Source organism: Corvus hawaiiensis, chromosome 9 (assembly GCF_020740725.1).
Source record: "Corvus hawaiiensis isolate bCorHaw1 chromosome 9, bCorHaw1.pri.cur, whole genome shotgun sequence".
Taxonomy (NCBI): domain Eukaryota; kingdom Metazoa; phylum Chordata; class Aves; order Passeriformes; family Corvidae; genus Corvus; species Corvus hawaiiensis.
In genome coordinates, this window is record NC_063221.1 from 14461729 (window position 1) to 14486035 (window position 24307).

Here is a 24307-nt window from a genome sequence, read left to right on the forward strand (position 1 = left end):
AGGTTATATTTTCTGTTTACTTGGCCTAAAGTTATAGTATGGCTATATACTCCTGTGAAAATGCTTTTAGATAGTAGATAGAAAATCCTGCAGTTCCCACCCACCCTTAGTGACGTATTCCAGTTGCACGTAAAGTACATAATTTGTCAGCAAAAGATGTAAAGACTACAAAGAGGCCCTCTTTCACTTTTAGTTTGAAATCTGTAAATTTATTTGAGGGATCTGAATGATTCAGCATATGTGGTGGCCAGTGCAGGCAGTGTTTTGGTATTCAGGCAGGCCCAGAACAAAGCTCACCAACTCATATACCTTCACTTACAGGTCTATACTTAAACCTCCTTGATGAAAAAAAATTGCATTCTTTCTTTTCTTTCTTTTTTTTGTGTAAATTATTTACTGTGACTTGGCGGTTTTTTTTTTTTTTTTTTTTTTTTTTAGTGAACAGAGATTAGGAGGAAGTTTTAACAAAGTATAAAGATGATTATCATGACTGAGTTCTTTGAAGTTTAATTGTGACTTTTTTCACACATTAATATGCACAAATTAGGTCTTATGCAGAAGCTGAGAACTGTCAGTGAATTTTATTTCAGCAGAAATAATGCCAGGTTTTAGTCTTAGATTAGCTGAGTCTAAGTCTATTTGGCCTGAAGGAAATAGAAGAAAAAAGTGGAATCTGAAGAACATATAGAGATTTATACATGCCAGCCTCCATCAAATTTTTCTAAATGGAAAATAATTGATAAATTATTATGCAGCAGTGTCATAGAGACTCTCCTACTGCTGACATTGTGCACCACTTTGATCGTGAAAAAGGAGAATGATACCTGCTCCCATCTGTAGTTGTATCACATCTTTTTGGCAATACAGAATTTGCTTAGATAGTCACATGAGGAAAGTACTTAATGTATTTTAGGATACAGTTGAAAGAAAAGCAGCAGCTAAAGGCTGGGAAGAAAACCATTACAGTGTATTCAGCCCAGCTCCCCAAAAACCATCAGAAATTCTGCAGATTGGCTGTTCAAGACAACTTGAAATGCAGCTATTCTTAAATACAAATTAGTTTTTATATATATGTGATATACTCTATGCTTATTCTTTGCACTTCTGGTGAACACTAGTGCAATTAACTATTTCTGCAAAAAATATTTAGAAATAGTAAATTTCACAGGCTGACATGTGAGCTAACTTTTAATTAATACAAGGTGGAATTGATCCTTGCAAAAAAAAATATTGTGCGATGTTTATGTCTACTCATAACTAATCATTACTCAAAATTTAAATATTTGGCAATTAAAAGTATTTTAAAAATCAGAACAGAAATGTCAATACTGAATAAATTTAAGGAAACCACAGTGTGGCCTCACTCTGCTATAGTTTTGTTCTAATAATACTGTTAATAAGACACAGAAAAAGTACATTAATCAACTAGATAATTTTTATCAGCAGCTGTCTGATATCTGATTCCAGATGATGACAGGTCAATGCCCATTACTCACAGTGGGCCAGCTCCACATCCACTGCTGGACTGTGGCTGTGACTGATCACTCCCAGAGTTGAGATAAGGAATACCCAAACTGGAAAGAACAGAGAAAGTGTGTCTGGCCAGAAAGTACTTCAGTGACTCTAAACACTCAACTGAGCATTGAGTGAGGCAATGAACTGTGGGACAAAAGATGCTTATCCTATGTAGGTACAACCATGGATACATCAATCAAGCTTGACTCACTCACCGCCTCCACAGCACTCCAGCCATGCCTGTGAGGAACTCTTGGCAGCAGTAATTCTAGTGTCACCAGTGTGTAATTTAAACAAATCCCTTTAAATTTGCATGTTTTATTTGTGAATTATTTGTTCAGAGCTTTTAGGATTGAAGACTTGGTTCCATTGGGTTAAAAACAAGTGCAATATTGCTACCCCATTGCATGGCTGGTGTCATTCATACCTCCCTGGCCATTGGTAGTACACAGAGAACTGCAGCTGATTTGGCCTTGCCTTGTAAATCCTCTCCTGACTGGAGAGCAAGCTGCAGACTAAGACATAACTTTCCACATATTTGAATATTTTGATTCTAAATCAGAGAGCAAAATGAAGACAAAAAACCATTCCAAGATCTATATTATTTCAGACAGTTACACTGCACTAACTATTCTAGTGAATTTCTGCAGAGATTCCCACAGTCAGCTGCCTGTGTGGGAGGGTGTCTGTGTAGATGCCTTCTGAGTGGCAAGGGCTTCCTGTTATTATGGTAGAGAGTTGCTGTCACATCCATGGTAGATAGAATTTTACGTCAGCACCAGAATTTTGCTCTTTCACTCCAGTGGGCTCCTTTTAAAGTACAAAACTATAGGATTAAGATTCGCCTTGATTTCACAACTGGAGTAATTTTATGGAACTCTTTCATTGGTTAATCCCACATTAATTTGCCTGCTTGCAAAACAAGTGCATTCTTCCCTCATCTTCTTAGCAGAAAAATGACCTTGCTGTTTCTGATACTGCAGCTTGTTGGGCAAAACTTAATCCTGTTGCTACAAACGTAATCTCAAGAATCCTCTTCTTGCTGATAACACTTTTTACTGTCTGAACTCCTGTGGGAGCTTTTGATTTGGTGTTTGACAGGCTTCCAGGTCCTTCTAATGTTAATCCTCAGATAATGAGTAATCTAAGAAAGAGAGGGATATAGTTTCTCTAATTCTTAGCTTTCATCTTTCATGGTAATAAGATTGTCACTCTATGCTGTTCTAACTGTTTTACAGTTTTTTAAAAACTAATTTTATTTAATTTCAAGACAGGAGAGCACAATTTAGCTCTCAATATCATCACAAATGATACACCCATCAGAAGGTCAGCAAGGAATGAAGAAACAAAACATTTGTGTGACATACGTGGAAGTCACTGGGGAAAATACTGTGTTGGTATATATTGCACTGCTTCCAGTCTGCTGGTGACGTTTTCCCCCATATTTCATTTACTCTTGACATAGATGTTGCTGTCTGTTGGCAATCACTGACAGCCTGGCAGATGTTACAGGGACCTTGTTGCCTGTGGATTAATACACTTGTGAGGTGGAAGGTTATTTCAAGGAAGTGGTAAAGAGAGTAAATGCCCTGGGCTTCAGAGGGAAAGAGCATCTGAGTTCATTACTAAAGTTCACCAGTTAGTGGCACTCATGAATTTTCAGGTAGCAAAAGCAGCCAAGTGTGCCGTTCCCTGCTCTAATCAGGGTGATTTGCAACTGTTCTTCTCTCATGTGTCTCTCAGCTTATAGCAACCTATTCCTGCAGGTTTTATATGTCATTGGTTTCACACTTTGCTTTTGAAAATACGCTAAATGCTGTCTTTATCTGTATGATCTGCATCCAAGTTATCTTAAATAGTAGTTCTCCCCCAGCATCTTTACCATCAGTGTGTGCTGAGTTTCTTCTGTTCCTTTTTCCTGTTATGTATATAGAGATAAGCTCTCTCTTGTGTTGGAGAGAAATGCCCCTCATGTATTTCTCTGGCAGATCTAAAGCCTGAAAGGATAATCATTCCTATGTTTCCATTTTACAGTATTTTTTTGTAAGAGAAAAGCAATTTGGAAACATCACATATTTGGCTGAGAACAAACTCCCTAGCATTTTACACGAGAAAGGTATAGACATTCGTGTACGAAATTCTCTGTTTTATCAGCCCTATCTGCAGACAAGTTCTTTGATATTCTGTAGTTTGGTTTGATATTCAGGTTACATTACATACCAGACTCATCTCTGTTCTGTCAGTTATTCAAAGAATGCCTTTGCTGTTCACAGAGTTAGCTTCCCACTGCTCTGTCTGTCCTCTGTCCTTACACCCTGGAATCAAAACTAATATGTATGTCAGAGAAAAGAGACTTTTAGTTACTGCAGCGCCAACCTTAAAATGTAAGATAAATCCTCTTGGAGAAAGAGGAATAATAGTGTGAATATATGGAATAACTTGATGAACTCTGTTCCTCCAAAGATTGTTCTGAATATACATTTCAGTATTTCCACCAGGAATATGGTTCAGGTTATTGCACTATTTTTCTCTGACGATTTTTGTCAGCTTTAGATCATGTAAGTATTCTTTCTGATATAAGAATGGACACTTTTTTATCTGTGAAAGCCTGAGTAGTGTTTGAAAAAGCACCTGTCTCTGTGCATATACCTGGAACTGAGAGGTAGCTGGAACACAGATAAAAATCAAAAGGAAGATCTTCACTTACAGCAGTTTTCATAAGTACAGTATCAATTGCTATAAAAATTAACTTTACATTTTTTCCTCACCCCAATGACATTCAGCAGGAATGAGAGCCATGAAATGTAAGTAGTAAGTCTGAAACTCCTCAACTTTGCACAGCAACTACAGTTCTTGTGTAGCTGGGTATCAGGGCTGTGCCTTTGTGCTCACCAATCTACCACTACTGGGTGCTGCAGCAACTCTCACTCCGGCCACCTGCAGAGACAAAATCATGGACAATTTAAACAATGGACTAACATGAGACAAAGTGGTTGAATGAATTCTTTGCCACCTTCACAGCTGTTTGACTAATTAGTACAGGAACTATCTCGGTGGGAATTTTGGACTGTCCCAAAATCTTCCCCAGGCAGCTCCTGCCATGCCCAGAACAATTTGTGTGTTTCGGTGTGTTGGTTATTAACCTGGGCAGGAAATCTGGACCTTCCAGGAATTACTCAGCTGGTTCACCTTAGAAAATTGATCAAAGTTTGTATAAATACTCTTTAGCCCACATACTCTAAGATCTCCTGCTTTATATTCATGCAGCGCATTCGCCCTCCTTACAAATAGATATTGATGATAAATACATAGATATGATACAAATGGGAGATAGAAATGTCAGTTACTCAGAGGAAAGTATCATCATTCTTTGTTTTTCTTCCTCTCTCTTCATTAAAATGTCATAATCTTCTCTATCCTCCATTACCTCTATGAAGACTGTACAGATTTGGCACATAAAAATGGTTTCTTACCGTGAAGATTTTCTTCACAGCACAGTGACCTTATTTCCTTTTTCCTTGACTAATTTCATGTTCCCCAGACACATTCTCTGTTTACCTTCTCACAAGCCACTACATTTTTACTGCACTGGGGCGCATAAGTGCTACTGATAGTTCTAGTGAGCTTTATTTGAATTTGTAGATTTTTTTCTTTTTAAGTTTAGAGCATATCTTTCATCTCCTGATTTATTGGTAAGTAATTTTTCCTTGGTATAGGTGAACTTCACCCATAAATGGACAGAGACAAGTGAAACAGAATATGCCATTTGTATTTCTAGATAAATCCTAAGTTACAGGGAAACCTGTAATGAAACAGACAGCTAGTAATGATGCAGTAGCATCTTAGATCTGCTTGGAACTTGTATAATGCACTGCCTTTCACCAAAAATGCCAGAAGACAGACATACAGATGACAACTGTGGATAATAGAAGTAGCAAAATAGTGAGAATCAGGAGCTCCATTTCAGAACTAAGGATATTTGAGTTAATTTTTCTGGCTGTGACAGAAATGCAGTATTAAATAAATCCCTCGAAGTCATATTCAAGCTATGAGCACAAGTACTTCCTCTTCTGTTTCTGAGTAAATTGGAAGTGATTTAAATCTAGGCCTCTTTTTACATTGAAAGTTGTTTAAAGTTTCCCAGAGCTCACTGCTGATGTCACATCTTGAGAGGAGGTCTACTTGTGCATCTGAAGTACATGAGTCAGTAGATATGCCTAGAAATTGCCCATAGAATACATTTCTAGGCCCTATGCAGAGCAGTGACTACTTTTTTGTAAAAACATTCTGCTGTTATGGCCATGGTCGTGGTGCCCAATTCCTACCCCTTTTACAGGAGCTGAGAGTTGGTGGTTTAGGGGTTACAGTCGTAGTGCTGGGCTGATGGTTGGACTTAATGTTCTTAAAGGTCTCTTCCAACCTTAATGATTCTATGGTTCTGTGAAAGCCCTGCCCTAGAAACGCGAATGCAATTGTCTCATGTTGAGGGGAGGTATAAATGGAGTGAGTTTTGATCCAAATGGGATCTGAGAGCAGGTTAGCATCGACTGTGCTAAGTGAGGATATTCAGCCTGCAGCCGCCAAGTGTGAAGTTCACCTTTGGCTCTCATGCTGCCGTCGTTCAGAGCTGCTGCCGCTCAGCCAAATGCTCTTGTCCAGAGCTCCTCCTGGAGGTGTGTGCTTGCTGTCTCTTCCCAAACCAGCACAGCTGTGAAGATGACACCCTAGTCTGGCAGTGAGACAGATTGGTGATGATATGTGGCAGGGTAGGCTTGTCTGGAACGGGATCCTGTAGGTTGTTGTTAGGCATGCCCCCAGAACAGCAGCTCAAGGGAGACAGGCTGCCTAATGCATACAGTGGGGTACTGCTAGAGAAACTGTTTCATAGGCTGCCTAGTAACTAGTTACATAAAAAGACTTTATATCATTAAAACAGAACTAGTTCTTTTCCAAGAGATATTTATAGGGATGCTTGTAGCATTTCAGCCGTGCTCTCACAGATGGCTTCTTGATGTCTCATTCAGGCTCACTCATCTTTCTCCAAACTCATAGCAGCAACCTCTGGAAAGGCAATTTCATGTATTGTGTGTGTAAAGAGTATTCCAGGCTCTGACCAGTGCTTATCTCCATGCTATGGAAAAAAAACTCTGGGATACATCTCAGGCTCTAGAGTTCATCTCCATTTGAGTGCACTGAGAGCTTTTGACACTGGCCAACACACATCTGCAGTACTTACACAACATTATCAAGAGCATGTTGCTCCTTTGATGCTATTCTGGAGAAGAGGAATCTTAGGCCCTTTTTATTCTTGAGGTAACAGCTGAAAAGCAGCCACATATTGGTCCTTAATGCTCACAGCTTGTTTCCTTTTCTTCAATGTATTGTTAGCACTCAATAAATAATAAATAAGTGCTATGTTGGTGTCTCTTTAATGGACTGAGTCTATAGTCCCAACGTGCAGTAGCTGTGCATGCACATCTCCATATGCAATATTAATGGCTATATTATGTAACTGTATAATGGAGTGTCAAGGAGTCTCTGGGACTCTTGCCTGAGAGAGATTTGAAAGGAATATGAACAGCAGAGTTTGGCCCTGGATTCATAAAAGTAAATTGATCAACAGTAGAGCACCATTTTCTATTTGCATGATAAATAAGTTCAGCCTCCTGAGAGAAATTCCAAGAACATATGCCATATTTGCTTGCTTATGAAGCACTTTTTTGTTCATTGCTTTGGATAAACACAAACTGAATGCAGATAACTGCTGCTGTGTTTTAGAGCACCAAAGACAGGGCTAAAAATGCCCAGAGTGACAGGGTCACAGCTAAAATTCTCCCAGCTCCAAGGGAGACCCAGCTGGTGCATGTGTAAGTCTCACAGAATTGAGCAATCGCTCTGCTTCACATTGCTACTGACTCTCTCGTGAGGGGAGGGAGGCACAGTATTAGGGTCCCTCAGTCACCTTCACGAGGAGAGCAGAGCATCAGAGATGATCAGTGCATTGCTGGGAGCCAGGCTGTACACACAGAGCAGAGTTTGTTTTTCTGATATTGCTTGGAAGCATCTGCTTTCTCTTCTCTTTAGTGTGCTGACTCCTGGACTGCTGAGCCCCAGGCCCTGTGTGAAATATGCACATGCACAGGCAGGGCACGAGAGGGAGAAAGAGTCAGCTGCAGTTTACTAAAATATCAGAGGAAGAAAGGGAATAAAAAATGAGAGGCCCTGGAAGGCAGAGAGAAGGAGATGCAAGATGTTGAAAGATGTGCTACGTGCAAGAAACTGAATGAGGGAAAGGATAAAGAGAAACTGGAGGGAGAACACAGGGAAACCAGAAGGAGAGAGCATAAAAAATGGGTGAATGGTGAGACATAAATGAATAACAGTGAGGGGAACAGCTGGCAAAAACAGAAGACAGCTAATGGACTATTTCAGTATCTTTTAGGAAGAGCCTAGAGGGAAGCTTTTAAAGTAGAGTTTTAAAAATTAAATAATCAGAGAAATAGTGGTTATATTGGTTATGTGGGGTGTTTTTAAGGAAGAAGAGAGCAATCTAGAGGGACTACCCAGCACTTAGAAGTTTTCTAATTCTTGAAGATTCTAACTTCTCTAGAGATTTTAGTCAATTTACTGTATCAGTCATGGGCTGTTTCCTAGTATCATTACATCCACAGTACTTTGTTTTCTGCTCTGTTTTTTCCTATAGCAGAGATTAGTAGTGCAGGTTTTTCTTTTCGGCAGTTATTGCTTTTTTTTGTTTTAATTTTAACAACAGATCTTAATTTTCATGCAAGGGAATAGGAAAGTTTTTGTAGGTGCAGTGTTGAGAATAAATATTCTGTGGATCCTTAAGAACTGAAGTTCCACTGAACTATTGCAAGACACAACTTCACAGCTTGGTACTTCGTTGTAGTCTTGAGTTCCCATGCTTCTGTAGAAGCCTGATAGATTCAAATTTAAATTTTGAAAACGTTTAAGCTTCCAACTAATGCTTCTTCAGCAAAGTCCTCTTGTTTATAACATGCTTAAGTTTCTTTGAAGTCTACAGAATTAGAAAAGCTCTGCCAAAAAGAGATAAAGGATTTTTTGGTTGACTTTTGCAGGGATATAATTAGTACAATTTTAAGTACAAATCTTTGTGTAGATACTATTATTTGGAACAAAAAGGGCTGTAATCTATGTAACAAAATAGTAAAATCTAAACTAACTTGGAGATCTTTCATACTGGAATAAAGAAGTGAACATGAACAGTCCTCTTCACTGATGCAATTCTCACCATTTGTTATTTTGGTATAAACCTGCATTTTATGCAGGCCTTTTCTAGTTTGCCATTAGCACATTATTATAAACAAGGCCATCTTCTCACAGATGGACACAATATCCTGTGTTTCCTTCACAGGTGAACATGATTTCAAGCAGCAGGTGTCAGTCTCAGAGAAGCCACATGATGTTGCCATGCTCCGTATTAGTTGAGGTAAGAAAATATAGCAGGTATGCTGCAAAGTTCTTGTGTGTATTTTTCAATAAAGTACTCTCAGCAACTATCAATGCATTATTTATGTTTATGTTTACAGGTTGCTCTCTGTTAGTTGGCAATCACTTGTGACTGCTGTTAACAAAATTCCTGTTCCTATGCTATTCTTTCACGAGAGGGAATGAAGGGAGTCCCTATGCCTGCAATTTCATTTTAAGTAATTGTGACGTTCTGAAGTGCCAGAATACAGGGAAGTGAAGTGCCTCTGGGCTGGACCCATAATTTTAGGATTAAATCTTGATAATAGTACTCTATAAATCTAGAATTCTTTTCATTCTTTAGCCACTTTACATTTGAGAGTTACATATCTTGTGGAACCCAATCAAATATTGCTATGAAGGAGAACGTAACTCTCCACAGGGCAGGTTTTACACAAGTAACTCAGTTTAGGATAGGTGTGTTTATTTATATTGGCAGAGGTTTTGTTCCTGTTTTTCTTAAGCCATTTCTACATCCAAAACATTTGCTTCACACAAAAATTTCAAGCACCATTTTGCTTATCTTTTAGTGCATGCTAATTATAATGAAAAATCCTGATGGCTCTTCTCAGGCTGCCAGCTGACTTGGTATGAGGGAGCCTGAGGGAAAAGATTAAGCTGTATTTTCAGTGCAGTCTTTCCTGCCTTGCATGTGCACACTGGTATCATTGGATTCTGTGGACTGCAGATCAAAGTGGAACCTCTTCAGATGAACATTTCATAGTCTGAGTGAGAGTGGGGCGTTTGCATTCAATTTTCTGCTCAGCCACAGACTCATGCGCTGTATTGAATGCCCACTTGGGCCTTACTGCAGAGGCAATTAGGCATTGTTATTCCTGGATTTCAGGCAATCAGTTGTTCTGGGGATTTCAGTGGTTCTTAGTATTGGACTTCAGAAGTAACACTTGAGGAGTTTTAGGATTTCCCAGTGAATCTAATTCCTAGACTCTGCATCTTGGTACCTATCTCCTTACCTCCTACTGGTACTGGGAAAGCAGTGCTTTGGTTCCTGTGGGATGCATAGATTCTTCTGTGATACATTTAGAGTTATCTGATAAATGGAGAGTGGGGGATGTCATAAATTGTGGGAGAATATAGCAGCATGTCAAGCAGAAGTTTTTTATGGTGTAAACATTAAGACTTAAGTGACCTTTCCTGAAGAAATTCTTATCCTCAATGGAGTCATGGAACCTTCTTTGCCTTTTGAATTAAGGTGTTTGGGTTTTTTTGTCAGCACATTTTGGAAGTTATTTCCATGTGAACAGAAAATTGCTTCATTGTCTGGCATTATTTCTGTCACATAATTTCAGCAAGTTTTGTATATTGGCAATTTATGTTCACTGTTTTCAAGTGATGTTTGTGATCCATTGTGACACAAATCACTGCAGATCCACTGGCTTTTCTTGCTTGTGCTATGTCACACTGAGACAGCAGCAAGACTCATGGCCTCTGTATCATCAAATCTAATGGCATCAGGGGTTCCAAACCTCTGAGGATGTCATGATGCTATTACGTAAGTTTGGAATGAAATTCATTAGGGAGAGGGTACAGAGCAATTAGACCTGTAGATGGGGATTAGGAAACATGATTTCTCTTCCTGAATGTTGGGGGGAATCAGTTAGCCTTGTTCCATTTCTGGCACGATTTGGAAAATCTGAATAAGAATTCTACACCCACATTTGGTAAGTTACACAGGTGGGAAACAACAAATATGTTGTAGCTGATTGCGTTCTACAATCACTTGTTATTATCGTTGCTCTCCAGGATCAAAAGGTGATCCAAATGTTGTATCAGCTGTAATTCTTTTTTTAGAGCAACTGGATAGGACAAGTATGCAGAATTTGTGCATCTGCGTTTAGGTATTTGGGTGATTAAAAGGTCTGTGAGTTTTCTCAGCCTTCCTTTTAAAGTCTCATTACGTGTCCTCCCTACCATTAACAGGGAAGAGCAGCCACGAGGTGCGAGTGGCAGCAGTGGTAACTCATTGGGTGATGATTGCTTGGAGTGATGTGATGTGTCTGCAGTTTATAGGACTGGGCTGTCTGTCAGAGAAACTGTTTATTTGCAGAGGTACTGTAGTAACTAAGTGGCCACTAATGTGCAGCTTTGCCAGCCTGTATTTCAAGTATCTGTTTTGCATGGACCACAGTATAAATCTCCTTTTCTGAAAGTCTGCCAGCCTTTGTTGGCTTGACTATCAGAGTATTTGAGCAGGTGTAAATGGGTACAGGATATGACACAAGACTGTAGACAAGTCCTACCTTATTTCTCAGGAAGTGTGTCTGAGATGCTGTTGCTCTCTGTGCCGCTGATGTCCTGGCAGCGCTTTCTCCTGAGCTCTCCAGCAGTGGGTGAAGAGGGGCTTAGCCCTCAGCCAGGGCTTGGCCTGGCACTCGCAGCTGGGAGCTGAGCAGGGCCGGCACAGTGTGGGGCAGCACAGTAAAAGCTGTATGATGGTCAGTAAGTACTTCAGCCCAGGAAGGAGATGAGAATGTGCTTGCTGGAATTTACAGCAGGGAATAGTTACATACATGTTAGTCAAGTTCTATTTCACTCTCCTCAGAAAAATATTACTTTTTCATGAGTAGCCTGCAGGTTAGGAGTAAAAGAAAAGGTGGAGATCAGAGTGATCTATGTTAGGGGAATACTGAGAGAGTTTCTCTCTTGCAACAAGGCAGAACTAGGTTTTCTGCACTTCTTAGAGCTTGCTCACAAGCATAGGCTCAACTCTACCTAAGCAATGATGTTGTAACAGGTAGATCTAGTTTCTGTTCTCCTGCCCTTTTTAAAAATATTTAGTGAAATTTTTTGCTAATTAATTTCTGACCTTGTGAGAGAAATTATCTAAGCAGATATATGGAAACTTTCAGTGATAAGAAAACCGGGGTCTCTGTGCTTCATTCTTGTTGTGATACTAAGCTTTATACCTTTCAGTGTCAGCTTTTCTCTACTGAATAGTCGTGTAAACTACTACTCACAACATTTCCAAAAATTTCTGCCCTGTTCAATTCACAAATGATAGAAAAGGTGCACCTGGGAATTCTGTGTTTTGTTTCAGATTCTTTCATTAGTCCAATTCAAAGAAATTAACCTCATTTAATCTGTTGATCCTAGTGGATAGAATTAGAAGTTTATGTCTGCTTATCCAAGCTGGAGGAAAAAAATCTGTAAGTTCTGTAACACTTTGCAAGCTCAAACCTGAATCTGCACATTTGAGCTGTACAGAACCTGAGCTGCACAAACATCTGTTACGTTCTGTTGCTGTTAAGGGCTTCTGCTGGTTCACGGCATCGTTTATGCAGTCTGTACTCGTGTTCTGTATCATTGAATTGTAGTGGTACCTTGTTGCATTTGTTTATTGTTTTCTAGCTAGTACCTTTTATATTACAAAAGTTAATGTAAGCATTAGATTTTGAGATTTATCTCCTGAAAGCCATGCAATATCAGAAGTTAGTTTCTCCAGCAGTATCAGCTCATGAAGCTGTTATGACAGACCATATATTTAGATTCCAAAGGCCAATTATTGTCCAAAAGTATTGTTCAATTTTCCTTTTACCTGAGTTTTCCCTACCTTGTATGTTGTTGTGCAAAACCTGGTCTATTTCTGTTTTCTCTGAGATGTTTTAACTCATTTTTTGATAAGTGAAGTATTTTTTTTAACATGTATGCTGAAAACAGATGTCCAGGTAGCAGCTGTGAGGCAACCTTAGCTCTCTCTCTCTAAGGGAAATACCTGGGACAAGGCAGTCTGACTGCCTGCTGGACTCAGCCTTAACTACCCTAGCAGTCTTGACTTGGAACTTCTTAGTATCACCAGGTGCAAGCTTTTGCTCATCTTTCACACTTTTGCAGTTTTAGGCTTAGGAATTCTCACACTAGAATAATTAGGTATATTGCTGTCATTTAGTAATTTAAACAGTCTAGATATTACATGTTTTTTTCTGGCTTTCACTTTGTTTTCCACTTGTGCCTATAAATATACTCACTGGAATCTCTAGAGTAGGTATAATTCTTTCACCTGTTATTAACTTTTAGAAATTCCTAAACTTACCTTTTCTGAATGAAGGAATTAGACTATTACTAACTCTGGCGGTGGGCAGGTGCTTTAATATATGTACCTGTGAGAATATTGACTTCTGTGTACTTCAGATATGTCATCAACCACATATCTAAATTTTTGTGAAAATTATGTTAATGTGCAAGGAACTTCTGAATTCTTAGCAGAGAGCTATGAACTGTGCTAACTACACTGATAGGCTTCGTCCTTTTTAGGGTTTTTTAGGGGGGGATATATTTTGTAGCAATACAGCAATATCTTATTTTCATGCTTCTCAGGAGACTCTGACTGACATTTCTCTCTGCCTTGGATATACACTCTGCAGAGTTTACTCTCCACTGAATTGGGAGCTTTTTTATAGCAGAGAATGAAGATGACTCAGAATATTTAGAGCTGATTCAACAGCAGGAGGTCAATCTTAGTTTCTCCTTTACCCTTTGGATTCTAAGGTTTTATTTTCTGCCTATGAAGGACATAATTTATAATCTCTCTCTTGTGCAATTTTTCTCATCCTACCATTTTCTTCTCCTCCTTTTTTTTTTTTTTTTTTTCTGTTTCTGGTATAAGTAACTTTTCAACAGTCTTAAAAACTGGCCAGTAAGCCCTCTAGCATGGGGGGCCAAAACTAGTTGTGTGAATTTGTGGTGATACTGGAAAGCCAACAGTAAGTATTTCACATCACCCATCAAAATAGCCAGCCTTCAAAGTATCAACTTCTCAAATGATCTATATTTGAATTTATAACTCTAAAAATATATTTTTCCTTTCAATCTAGAATTTTTTTTTTTTTTAATGGACCTTGAAGATATTGCACTGAAGTGAAGCACTAGATTTGTGTACTGGAGTATGCTCTTAGATGAATAAAGTATGATTGATGCTGCTACTAAGTATTTTTTGGGTACTCATTTATTTGTGTATTTATTTATTTATACATTCCAAGGCTTTTAATCCCCTTTAGGTAAGTATTTAGAGTAAAATTTTTCTTTTTCTTCAATGTGGCATGAAACAGCACATGAACAGGGAAGGACAAATCTGAAGTGTTATGCAAATTTATTTCTAATAATTTCTAATAATACTGTTACATATTGTTGATCTTGTCCCATGATTTAAGTCTTAAAGCTTTGCATAGCCATTTGAACGAAAAATGTGGGTCCTGAAAGGAATTACAGAAAGTATAAAGATTATGATAGCAGTTCTACCATAATAGTAATAAAAAACCCCCAGTAATTTAGAAATATATTCAGCTGTTTTATTAAGTATGTTGTAAAAAAGAAAACCATTTAAAAACAGTTTAGTGCTTTAAATATCATAGATAAATGCAAAATAGCAGGACAGGATCAAATATACACAGTTTTGGATGAAATTGAAGTTATACAGAGATTTAATAGGAAATAAATAAAGAAAGAAACTATAGCTGAAAACCCTACTCCATAACTTTCAGTGGCTTTGAGTGTCTTTGGTTTAGAATTGTTCCTTCAATTAAAAGTTGCACTTTGGCCCATTTTGACTCAGGAAAAATGTACTTTTGACTGTCCTGCATATTTCTTAGGGCATCTGGCACAAAGAAGTTGCTTAGGGAAATACATGAGTTTGCACTAGGAAGTGAATTGCTTAGGCAGTCTTTTGTCATTACATTACATCTTTGTCCAGGATGTTATAGAGATCATCTTACAAAACAGCTCTTGTGACTGACTGTCCTCTAACCTTATTCCAAGAAAAAAAAAAATCACTGGTCCTTTTAAAATCTTGTTGAATTTGATGTATAAGTTGTCTGTCAAAGAGCATGGAGGGAAACTGCATGAGAATTTCCCATTCCAATAGACTCTTCTTTTCTTTTGTGAACATAGCAAAGTTTAGCAACCCAGATTCTGATCTTTGTGAAACTCATTGCCACACATTGATTAGCCTACATTTACTGTGTTGTTCCTTTAAGGGACTTTTGGATTGAAATTAACGTTTCCTGGAAGTAATTCCTTCACAATTCTTTTCAGTTGCTAATTTCTGTTATTCATTTTAGTAATGCTTTGCAATGAAAAATATATGTGCCAAAATACAGATCTGTTCCATCATTACTAGAAGGGAATAGCCTGCTGTTAGAAACAGGGGAGGCTCTGGTTATCTGTGTAGTATTTAACTTCCAAGAACAGCAACACATTTTATTTGACAATGCCCTGAAAAATTAAACTTCCAACCATATCTAAAAGGATGATAAACATTCAAAGAGAAGAGGATTTCAACATTAATCATTCACCGAGAGCAATGCAACTGAGAGAGAACAAGCTGATGCTAATGAAAAGCACTAACTGTGGTAATGAAACCTTTTAATGTCTTCTACTGACAAGGCAGGCATTGGAAAGCTTCTACTGCTTTGAAATGGATAAAGCACAGTAATTCAATAAATGTTCTTTATTTGTAGTCTTCCCAATCAATTTCTGAGCGTAGCTCTTGTAAGTAACAGTAATACCCTAGTAAGCATTTGCACCTTAGCAGGTTGTTTGAGACTCGTATAATATAGAGAAGCAGATGCACCTAAATGTCCCGTGTGTGAGAGTTGTGTTGGTCACCCCAGGCAATGCAGAAAGAGCCACCTCCCATCTTTGTTCGTCCTTCCCTGCTGGCACTGACTGATTGTGGTAGCCTAGAACAAGAGGCAGGTACTGTTTCCCCTGCTTTTTATAGTGCCTGTTTTACTTACAGGTCAAAGCACAAAAAGGCAAGAAGAGAAGGTGTCAAGGACAGTAAGATCCAAGTCAGCTATACTCGGATGAAAACTAATTGATGGATGATTTTTTTCTGTAATTGTCTCGAAGCCTGAAGAAGTTCCCAGGATTTTTGCTCTTCTCTGTAATGCAACGACTTTTTCAGCCCTGACCATAAGAAATGCGGGGAGAAAAAATTCCTGGTACCCAGTGAATGCACTGTGGTTTACCTTTCCTACTGGCTCTCCTAGAAGGGAGGGCAGAGTGAGTTGTGTACCTACCTACAGGACATGAACATGTAGTTGAACTTTCCTTTCTCTGGGGGATATTTTTAGTATGCTTAGGGATATTTTTAAACAGTGGAAGTCTTTTCTAAGAACTTGAGTAGCACAACTACCCCAATGAGTTTATAAACTTTATTACTCTATTGTTCTTTAAAACATCCACACTGGTGATATTTTTCTTTAAAACTGAAATGAAAAGATTGTGTAGAAGTATCAAGTCATTGTATAAACTAGTGAGATTCAGTTACTGGTTCAGAATTAAATTGCTGTGTATCAACATCAATGAAAATTTCTCCATCCAATATTTTTTCTATTTTTGGGGAAGATTATATGACAAAATCTGCTCTGCATCCCCATTTACATCATCCTTGTTTCTGGAGTTGCTAGTTGCAATATTATTGTAAGTTGTGATATAGATTGGAGAGTGTGTGATTAAAACCTGTGTGGATGATATGCATTGTTTAAAGTTGTACATAATACATCATACCTGGATTTCTCTAAACTTACTCTTGACTTTGGCTGTGTAATTAATGCCAAGGTCAGCTGGGACAAATCTGATATTGTTCTCATTTCTGTAGGATTACTTTTCTTTTTTTGTTTTTGCTAGCTGAAAGTTTAATTGTTCCTAATGGAATTAAATACTGGACATTAGGATGCCTAATAAACTAAATAATTTGCTTAAATCCAATTTGGATGCTGTCTAGTCACTGTAGAAGCAGTATGCAGCATGTTAGATATTGGCATTGCTCTATGAAGAAAAGGTTAATGCCATAAAAATTATGTGCTCTAGGGTAGTTGTATCTTTTTAGCAACTGTCCACTCAATTTCCCAAAGGTTAATTTCTGTGCCAGCTTAGGGAGAATATGATTCTGCAGCCTTTATGTCCTGTTCTCAGGTCTCCTACTGATTTTAATTTCTCTACATCAGCAGAATTCTTACAGGAGTGGGGAGAAAGACCAAACACTAATAATATTTTAATGTCTTTCTATTTCAGAGCTGGTTGTACCACATTTAGAGCTTTACCACAGAGCAGTCACCTCAAAGGAAATGAGCCTTATATGCCTCTAAAAATGATAGTTTCTGCCAATATGAAGGGTGTAAAAACTGCATGATGCTTTAAGGGCATAAAAGTAGTCCCTAGGCAGTCATAACAGAAACAATATATGAATCTTAGTTCTGGTAGATATTAATTAATCTTTTCCCAAAACGAATCCTGAAGACATTTCATATTCCTTGGTTCTGTCCCAGTGATTCAGCCTTCTTACCCCTCTACCACCTGCCAGGACTGTGCAGAGCCAGGCAGCCTGTGCAGAATCAAACTCTCCTCACACTGTCCTGCTGTCACATTGGTCACCAGCTGCCTGCATGTGCTGTTGAGCTGATACCTTTTAATCCTTTTGCTCTGGCAGGGGCCTCCAGAATCCCCACTTACTGCATTTTCCCACAAGAAACCTGTAATTTCAACTTCTGATGTTCTTGCCAACTTTGCAAATGTACCCTTGCACAAATCCCTTGCTCCCCACCTTTCCTTTTCTAATCTTTTTTTCCCACATGATCACTTGCCACTTCTTTCTTTTAGTACAGTCAGTTGTCTGTAGTTAAGCTGGCCAGCTGGATGAATAAGGCATTGAATGAGTAAGGATTTTCAGAAGCAGTGATAAGAGTAAAGAGTTGTGTGTTACCCAAACAAGCATATATTTCATTACATAATAATTTGACAGTGTCCCCTATTATATCAGTGATAGACGTATTCTAATCTAATAATTTTCTTATCCTCTAGCCTAAGAATTTGTTAAACAGAGTATTTTTAAATGAGGAGAGCAATCTTATGTAAGTTAATTTAGCAGAGCTTGAAAGCTTTGGTTATTAATAATTCACAGTGCCAAGTTACCACAAAGAATCTTCAAAAGCTGGTTTATTTATTATTTTAGTATTATTATAGCTCTTTATTTTTCCAGCTGTTTCTTTCAGTTCAGGCTTCACTTCTCAACCTGCAATGGCTGTTGTCTTCTCTCAGAAGTGACTTTTTGATTCTTAAGTTACTTCCTTGCTGCCTTCATGAGTCTTCTGCTAATGCTTGACAGTATAGTTTTTGCCTGGAAGGTAATTATGATGAGAAATCACAATGAAGTCAAAGGCATAGTCTCTCAGATAATTTTTTAAAGAACCAGTCCTATAACAGGTTTTATGTAGCACCTTACTGGAGCATATACATACATAGAAATACATAAATACACACACAGAGTACGGTCTCTTTAGAAAGTGGAAAATTAAGAGATACCTTTCTTGCTACCTCTTTAGATAATTGGATAGGCTGTTTCACTTTGTATCAATTAACCAATTTCGAGGAAATATGATTTTATTTTTAGATATGAATTACAATAATCAAATGAATTACAATAATTTCAGTGAACCACCATTAGAACAGATTGTAACCATTAAGATTAAAGACAGCAAATCTTGGGGTTGGAGTAAATCAAATGTAATTCACAGAATCAGACAAAATTTTAGGTTCAGAGCAGGGCTGACCTCACTTTTCAATAAGGTTCTTCAGAGCCTTGTAAATGAAGTTTTGAATGTATCTCCAAGGATAGAGATACTTTCCTCCTATCAAGGTATCTGAATAATGATTGATGGAAATGAATGCTTCCTGCAACAATTCTTTGTAGGAATCCAGTCATCTGGAGAAACACACAAATTCCAGTGTGAACATGTCTAATGCCTTAAGAATGGTTGTCTTTTTAGTCCTGCTCTGAGCTTAGGCTTGTATCCAAAAGATAGTGTAGAGGAGATATTCTGCAGAAGGTGGGGGCTTCTCAAAGTGCAGAGGTGTCTGTCCTGCAGGGGGCATGAAAAGTATGGCTTTATGAAACAAACCAGTGCAGGAAATTCCTGTGAGGTGTGTCCTCACTGCCCTGGTGATGGTGTCATTCATGGCAGAATCCCAGGGCTTACAAATGCTTTGTGTCTTTGTAGCTGTTTTTTGTTGCCTGGGTTTTCCTCTTTCTTGAGTTTTCTGTATTTGCTGCTTCCTCATGAACAAGCTACAAAAGAAAGGGCATTTTTCGGAGGAACATGTGTGAAAACATGAATGTCTTGTGAATGTCTTGGTGTCAAATGAAATGTGTGATATACATTTCGTGTAGCTCCATGGGTTGTGAATGCTGGTACCTCAGGGTACCAAAGAGCGGGTCTGATGAGTATTATGAACTGGACTTAAAATATTTTTAATATTTAAAATTTCAAAGTAATCTAAGAAAATAATCAGCTCTATTTCTAGTTTTCTTCAACAATTACCTGGTAGCAATGGATACTGTCTGTAATTCTGTTTGGTAAATTATGAGGGCTTGGAGATTTTTTGCTTTTCTCCATTGAATCACTGCTTAAATGTATCCTGAACTTGCTCTTTCTATGCTTTTCATTGTAATTTTATGAAGTAACAGATAATGTCCACCTCAGGAATGGGATTTGAGGTGTAATGCTAATGAGAAATGTCTGGTATAATTTGTAAGAACATAAGTAGTTCTAGGGCACAACTGTGCATGAGCTTACCCAGCAGAAACTGTTACAGGGGAAGTGTTGGACTCCTGCCAGCATGAGCTGCATACATTAAACTACAACCAGAGCTGGAAGTATTCCGTGACTTTGGCGCATAATTTATTATATTAGTCTATTTGTCTTTCCCTTCTGAAAGAAAGTTAGGAAGTCAGATAATTTAGTTGTATGTACAGATTTGTTCTTGAAAGTGAAGTCTTGTATACCTTCCCTGTCTGGGAGACAGCTGCTAGGGGCCAAGCTTGGGTAAGGAAAGAGAATTCCTCAAGTTTTACTCTGTAACTGCCACTGAATTGAGGAATCATCAGACATGAAAGGAAGACCTCACAGATCCATGCAGAGTCCCATGCCAAAGTGACAGTCTAATTTCTTTACACACTTTTGGGTGGTTTTATATTTCCCCTCCTTAGTATCGCAAAATATTTTATTCTGCTGACATGCGACTAGCAAAAGATAATGATAGCAAGTACGCAGAGCTAAAAACTAGTCATACTTCTCTTTAAGTGTGGAACTTAAAAGTGAGAGGGTGGATTCATTCAGCAAGAGACCAGCAACCCTGGCCACGAAAACAGCCAGCCTGTGAGTAGACAAGGACAGATTTTTCACAGAAGTTTTCCGGCAAATGAGCAAGGTCTCCTTCAGTTAAAAGAGAAGTTAATCTCCATCTCCCTGGTAACTTCAGCTGTTGTTCACAGATCCTTGAGCAATGTGTCTATAGTATTTGTAAAAACACTGGGGACTGATAGGGTCCAGTCTCTATAGGCAGCTAAACTGGGGGTGGGAGCATAAGGGACCCCAGAAAGGTCTTGATGAGCTCACCATTTCCTTCCTTCATACTTCTGGGTTTTCAGCTTAATGAGAGTTTTATACTGACAACATAGAACCTGGAGGAGTGGGCAAACATTTACTTTGTGTATCCCCTTAATGACTGTATAGAATCTTTAGCCAATAAATTATCTTAATTAGTCTCACTAATTATAACAAAAACATACAAAGGAGAAGACAAACTACAGTGCAGAAAACTGTCATATTCAAATGAGTGAAATTAATTCAGTAATATGTAAAGAGAGTTTTTGAACTGGTCTGTAAAACCTTCAGGCATTGTTCAAATGTCTGAACTAATTTTAGATTATGTACAAAATCAGCTGTATGAATACATACAGTGTCCTGCACAGGGTAGGTCTGTGTGATTTTTAATTTTCCCCCACTTGAACATTGCACCGTGAATAGGCTAGTGCTATGTCAAATGCTGTGCAGTAAAATCTGCTATGTCAGTCCTTCAAGGTGTCATTAATTACCTTAGAGAGTGGGTTTCTTTCATTAAAATAAACAATAAGAATTTTGTGTGAATGAGATGAGGAAGCTCATTTCCATATTCTGAGGTTTGTCATATGATTTTTATTGAGCTAATTATGCCAAAGATTGCCAAGTTTACCATCAGTTTGTATAGCATTGCAGTTACCAAAAATGTGTCTATCAATGAAAATAAATTTGTAGCTGTGGTAGTAATTTTCTGAGTGGTAAGCTTTTTCCTAAGTTTATCTTAGGTAAGACTAAATAATTATTATTTGAGTTTTCAAGTACAAATGTTTTATGTCATTTTGCATTGACAAAACTGTGTCTGTATTCTTTTTATTATGACAATATAGTGGTAGATATGCTAATACAGGCTTTAATTCTCAGAATGTACAGGCCTTAGGTACATGGTGTCCCTCTGGTATCCCACATTTCTCTTATAACCTATGAAGAACTTATGTGCAATAATACTTCTTAATTTGAATACAGAAAGAAGTTTTGAAAAGATTAATTATGTTATTGATGTAAATACTGACTAGGCAACTAATGTGCTGTGACTGCTGCTCATTATATCAAACTCAATCATTTCATTGCTGCCTTGTCCTCCTCCTCATTCGTTTCATCTCCATCTGCTCACTCTCTCATGTACTTCCACTGCATCATATGAGGTGCCCAAGCTTACTGGGGCAAAATGTTGTCTTCTATGAAAAATACGGTCCAGCTCTACATAATACTGCAATACAAACACAATAGTAATGATTATGCTGCTACTAATTTGACCTTTTTCTCCCTGTTTGACTCTGGGAAAGTGTTGTTCCTATTTTGGAGCTAGTTTATCTGTGTGTAAGTTAAAAATTAAGAGTAAAATTGATGACATCTCACTACAGCCCTTTAAAAGATGGGTACTAGTCTAAGGTAGTCATCAAAGCTTGTGTCAACCCTTGCAATAGGTATCATAAGAGGCTGGTATTTCTTAGGATGTAATGAATGACATTTTCGGAGAATGATTCATCCTGCCCTGATGTAGTAGAGCTTAGTCACCTAATGGAGTTGTTTCTCTATGTGAACTACATACTAAGACCATAGGAAAAGCTTATATTTGATGCCTAACTTGTTTGAATCACCCTACGAGTGTTCTGGGCAAACCCCCATTTCTTATTCTTTGCTGATGCTGCTCCAGCTGCTAGGAAATTATTTTTATCTTGCATTATCATGGTCCTACAAGCATAAATTTTAGCAGTAAATGTCCTGGGTTTTAGGACTTATATCACAGCAAATCATTAAACAATTTATCAATTAAAATTTCTTTTTAGTTATCTTTTAACAATATTTTTAGAGATTATAGTTCATTCTGTCTCTTTCCTACTGCTGTGCCATCAGCGCAGATGCAGTACTCTTCTCAGAAAGGGCTGGGCTAGTGTATTAGTAGCAGTGTGGAGATGTAACAGTGAAACCATCATGGGGCTTCAAGCAGCTGACACTGATAAAGCAGGAAGGAGGTAAACAGGAAAGATAAAAATAGTGGGATGATTTGATATAAATTCTTGTTTTCCTTCCCATTGAGAAGGCTTTGTTGGGTTGGCTCTGTTTCTTTACTGCCATTTGCCAGAGCAATGTTTTATAACTAGAAAATACAATGAGCAGTGGTGATGTAAGCACATGAAAGGTTAGTGAATTTGGTTTGGAATTGGAAATATATCTTTTTATTAAAGGTTATGATTTCAAAGTATTACAAAATAGTGTGTTTAAGGGTCCTCTTTTTCTGCACTTGTCTACATTGTGTCTCCTGATCTGAAAGTTCACTTAAAATTAGGTAGCAAATGAAAAGAGCAAGGTAAAACCTATGAGGAATATAAGGGGAACTCTTGCTCTGAGATCAGTGGCACTGTTCCCAAGGAAGTTAATTTCAAAACAAGTCTGCCAGTTACCTGAATTTCAGCTGACAATTTTATGTATGAATAGCCTTCTGAAACAAAAATTGTGAGTTCTGGACTTTTCTTTGCCATTCTTCTGTCGTGCATATCACTGCAGTTGCAGAATATATTTAGCTGGTTGCATTAGTCACTGGGGATTGTGTTCTTTTGCTTCTATATGTTTTATTTAATGTATGTTTTCATATTCAACTGTGCAGGCAATAAACATCATGTTCATTATAATAAAAAGCTATCTCTGCTTTTACTTGATTAGCTAACTGTGTGGAGGCAGGCCACTGGTGTGCAGGCCATGCTTATAAAGTACATCTGCAGCAATAGGAATGCGTTTATGAATATTAAAATAAAGCAATATTTGGTACTATTGCCTGGGTTTGTAATATTCCAAGAATCTTGTGGAGCTTGGATGTGCCTTACCCATGCCTTCCAAGCCTTATACCAAATAGCAGCCTATATATTACAACAGTCAGCCTCTATGAAGAGAACAGTAGCAAACATCAAGTGCATTTATGTTTTTCAACTGGTCCAAGTTAGACAGAATCTAATCCAGATTTTAACTTAACTTTATCAGCTGCAATAAATCAAGCCTTTCAGACTAATTCTAAGGGGAAAAAAATCTTTTAAATAGGAGAAGGGTTCACAGTGTGAGAGCAGGTCTTACCTGTATAAAAATAAATACACAGTTCATCCTTATTTTCAGAAACTGCCATAAATTTAGAGAGCTCTCAAAGAAAAAATTCATTGAAGTTTTTATATACCTTTAAATTTTTTTAGTTGAGCCCCTTGCTATTCAATAAAGAGATCCTTATGGAGATTCTTTCCAAATCCTTTAGGGATTTCGATAGTAGCTGCAAAACTGTTCTGTAAAAACAGGATTTTTTATGTCCTCTAATTGCTATATGCAATATCTTCATTGGTACGTCTGTAAACAGAAGTTGGTTTGTGATAGCAAAGTGCAGGACTATTTTATCAGCTGGTTTCTGGAAAAAGATTGATTTTCCTCAATGCCAGTTTTTGAAAGAAATATGCCACCCACATTTCTATGGGGCATGCACTCAAATAGAACTGAAGAGCTGGGTCTCGTGCTCATTGCAGTCCTGCTGTTGACTTTCGTCTTTGGGCCAGGCCATGTATCCTAACAATGAGGGTGTCTGTATGCAATTTCCAGGAATAAGATTTTTATGTGTATGGTAATGTGTATTAGACTCTGGTAAAGAAATGGGGAAAATAAACTTTGTGCTGGGTAGAATTCACCACAAGATGTCTCATGTCTCACTGCAGATTTTTCACTAAAGTAGGGAGCTATCCAGCTAAGTCTGGTGAGTGCAGTGCGAATGACATGATTTAGATTCTTCTGGAGAGTGTGTTAAAAGCACATAAAAATAGACTGGATGTGGAATCCAGGCATGAAGAGTGTGTTCTTCAAGGGCTGATGAAAAATAAATGCACGGAGACTAACAT

The 24307-nt window shown here is 38.0% G+C and overlaps 1 protein-coding gene across 2 annotated transcripts in view; it reads left to right on the plus strand.

The window, feature by feature from the left end:
- The window catches only part of PLPPR5 (phospholipid phosphatase related 5), a 120812-nt gene that overhangs the window by 49901 nt on the left and 46604 nt on the right, over positions 1 to 24307 (plus strand). For both annotated transcript variants that reach the window (XM_048312552.1, XM_048312551.1), the window contains one exon: positions 8912 to 8986. In XM_048312552.1, coding sequence (XP_048168509.1) covers positions 8912 to 8986 — 75 coding nt within the window. The remainder of the gene's footprint in view (positions 1 to 8911; positions 8987 to 24307) is intronic.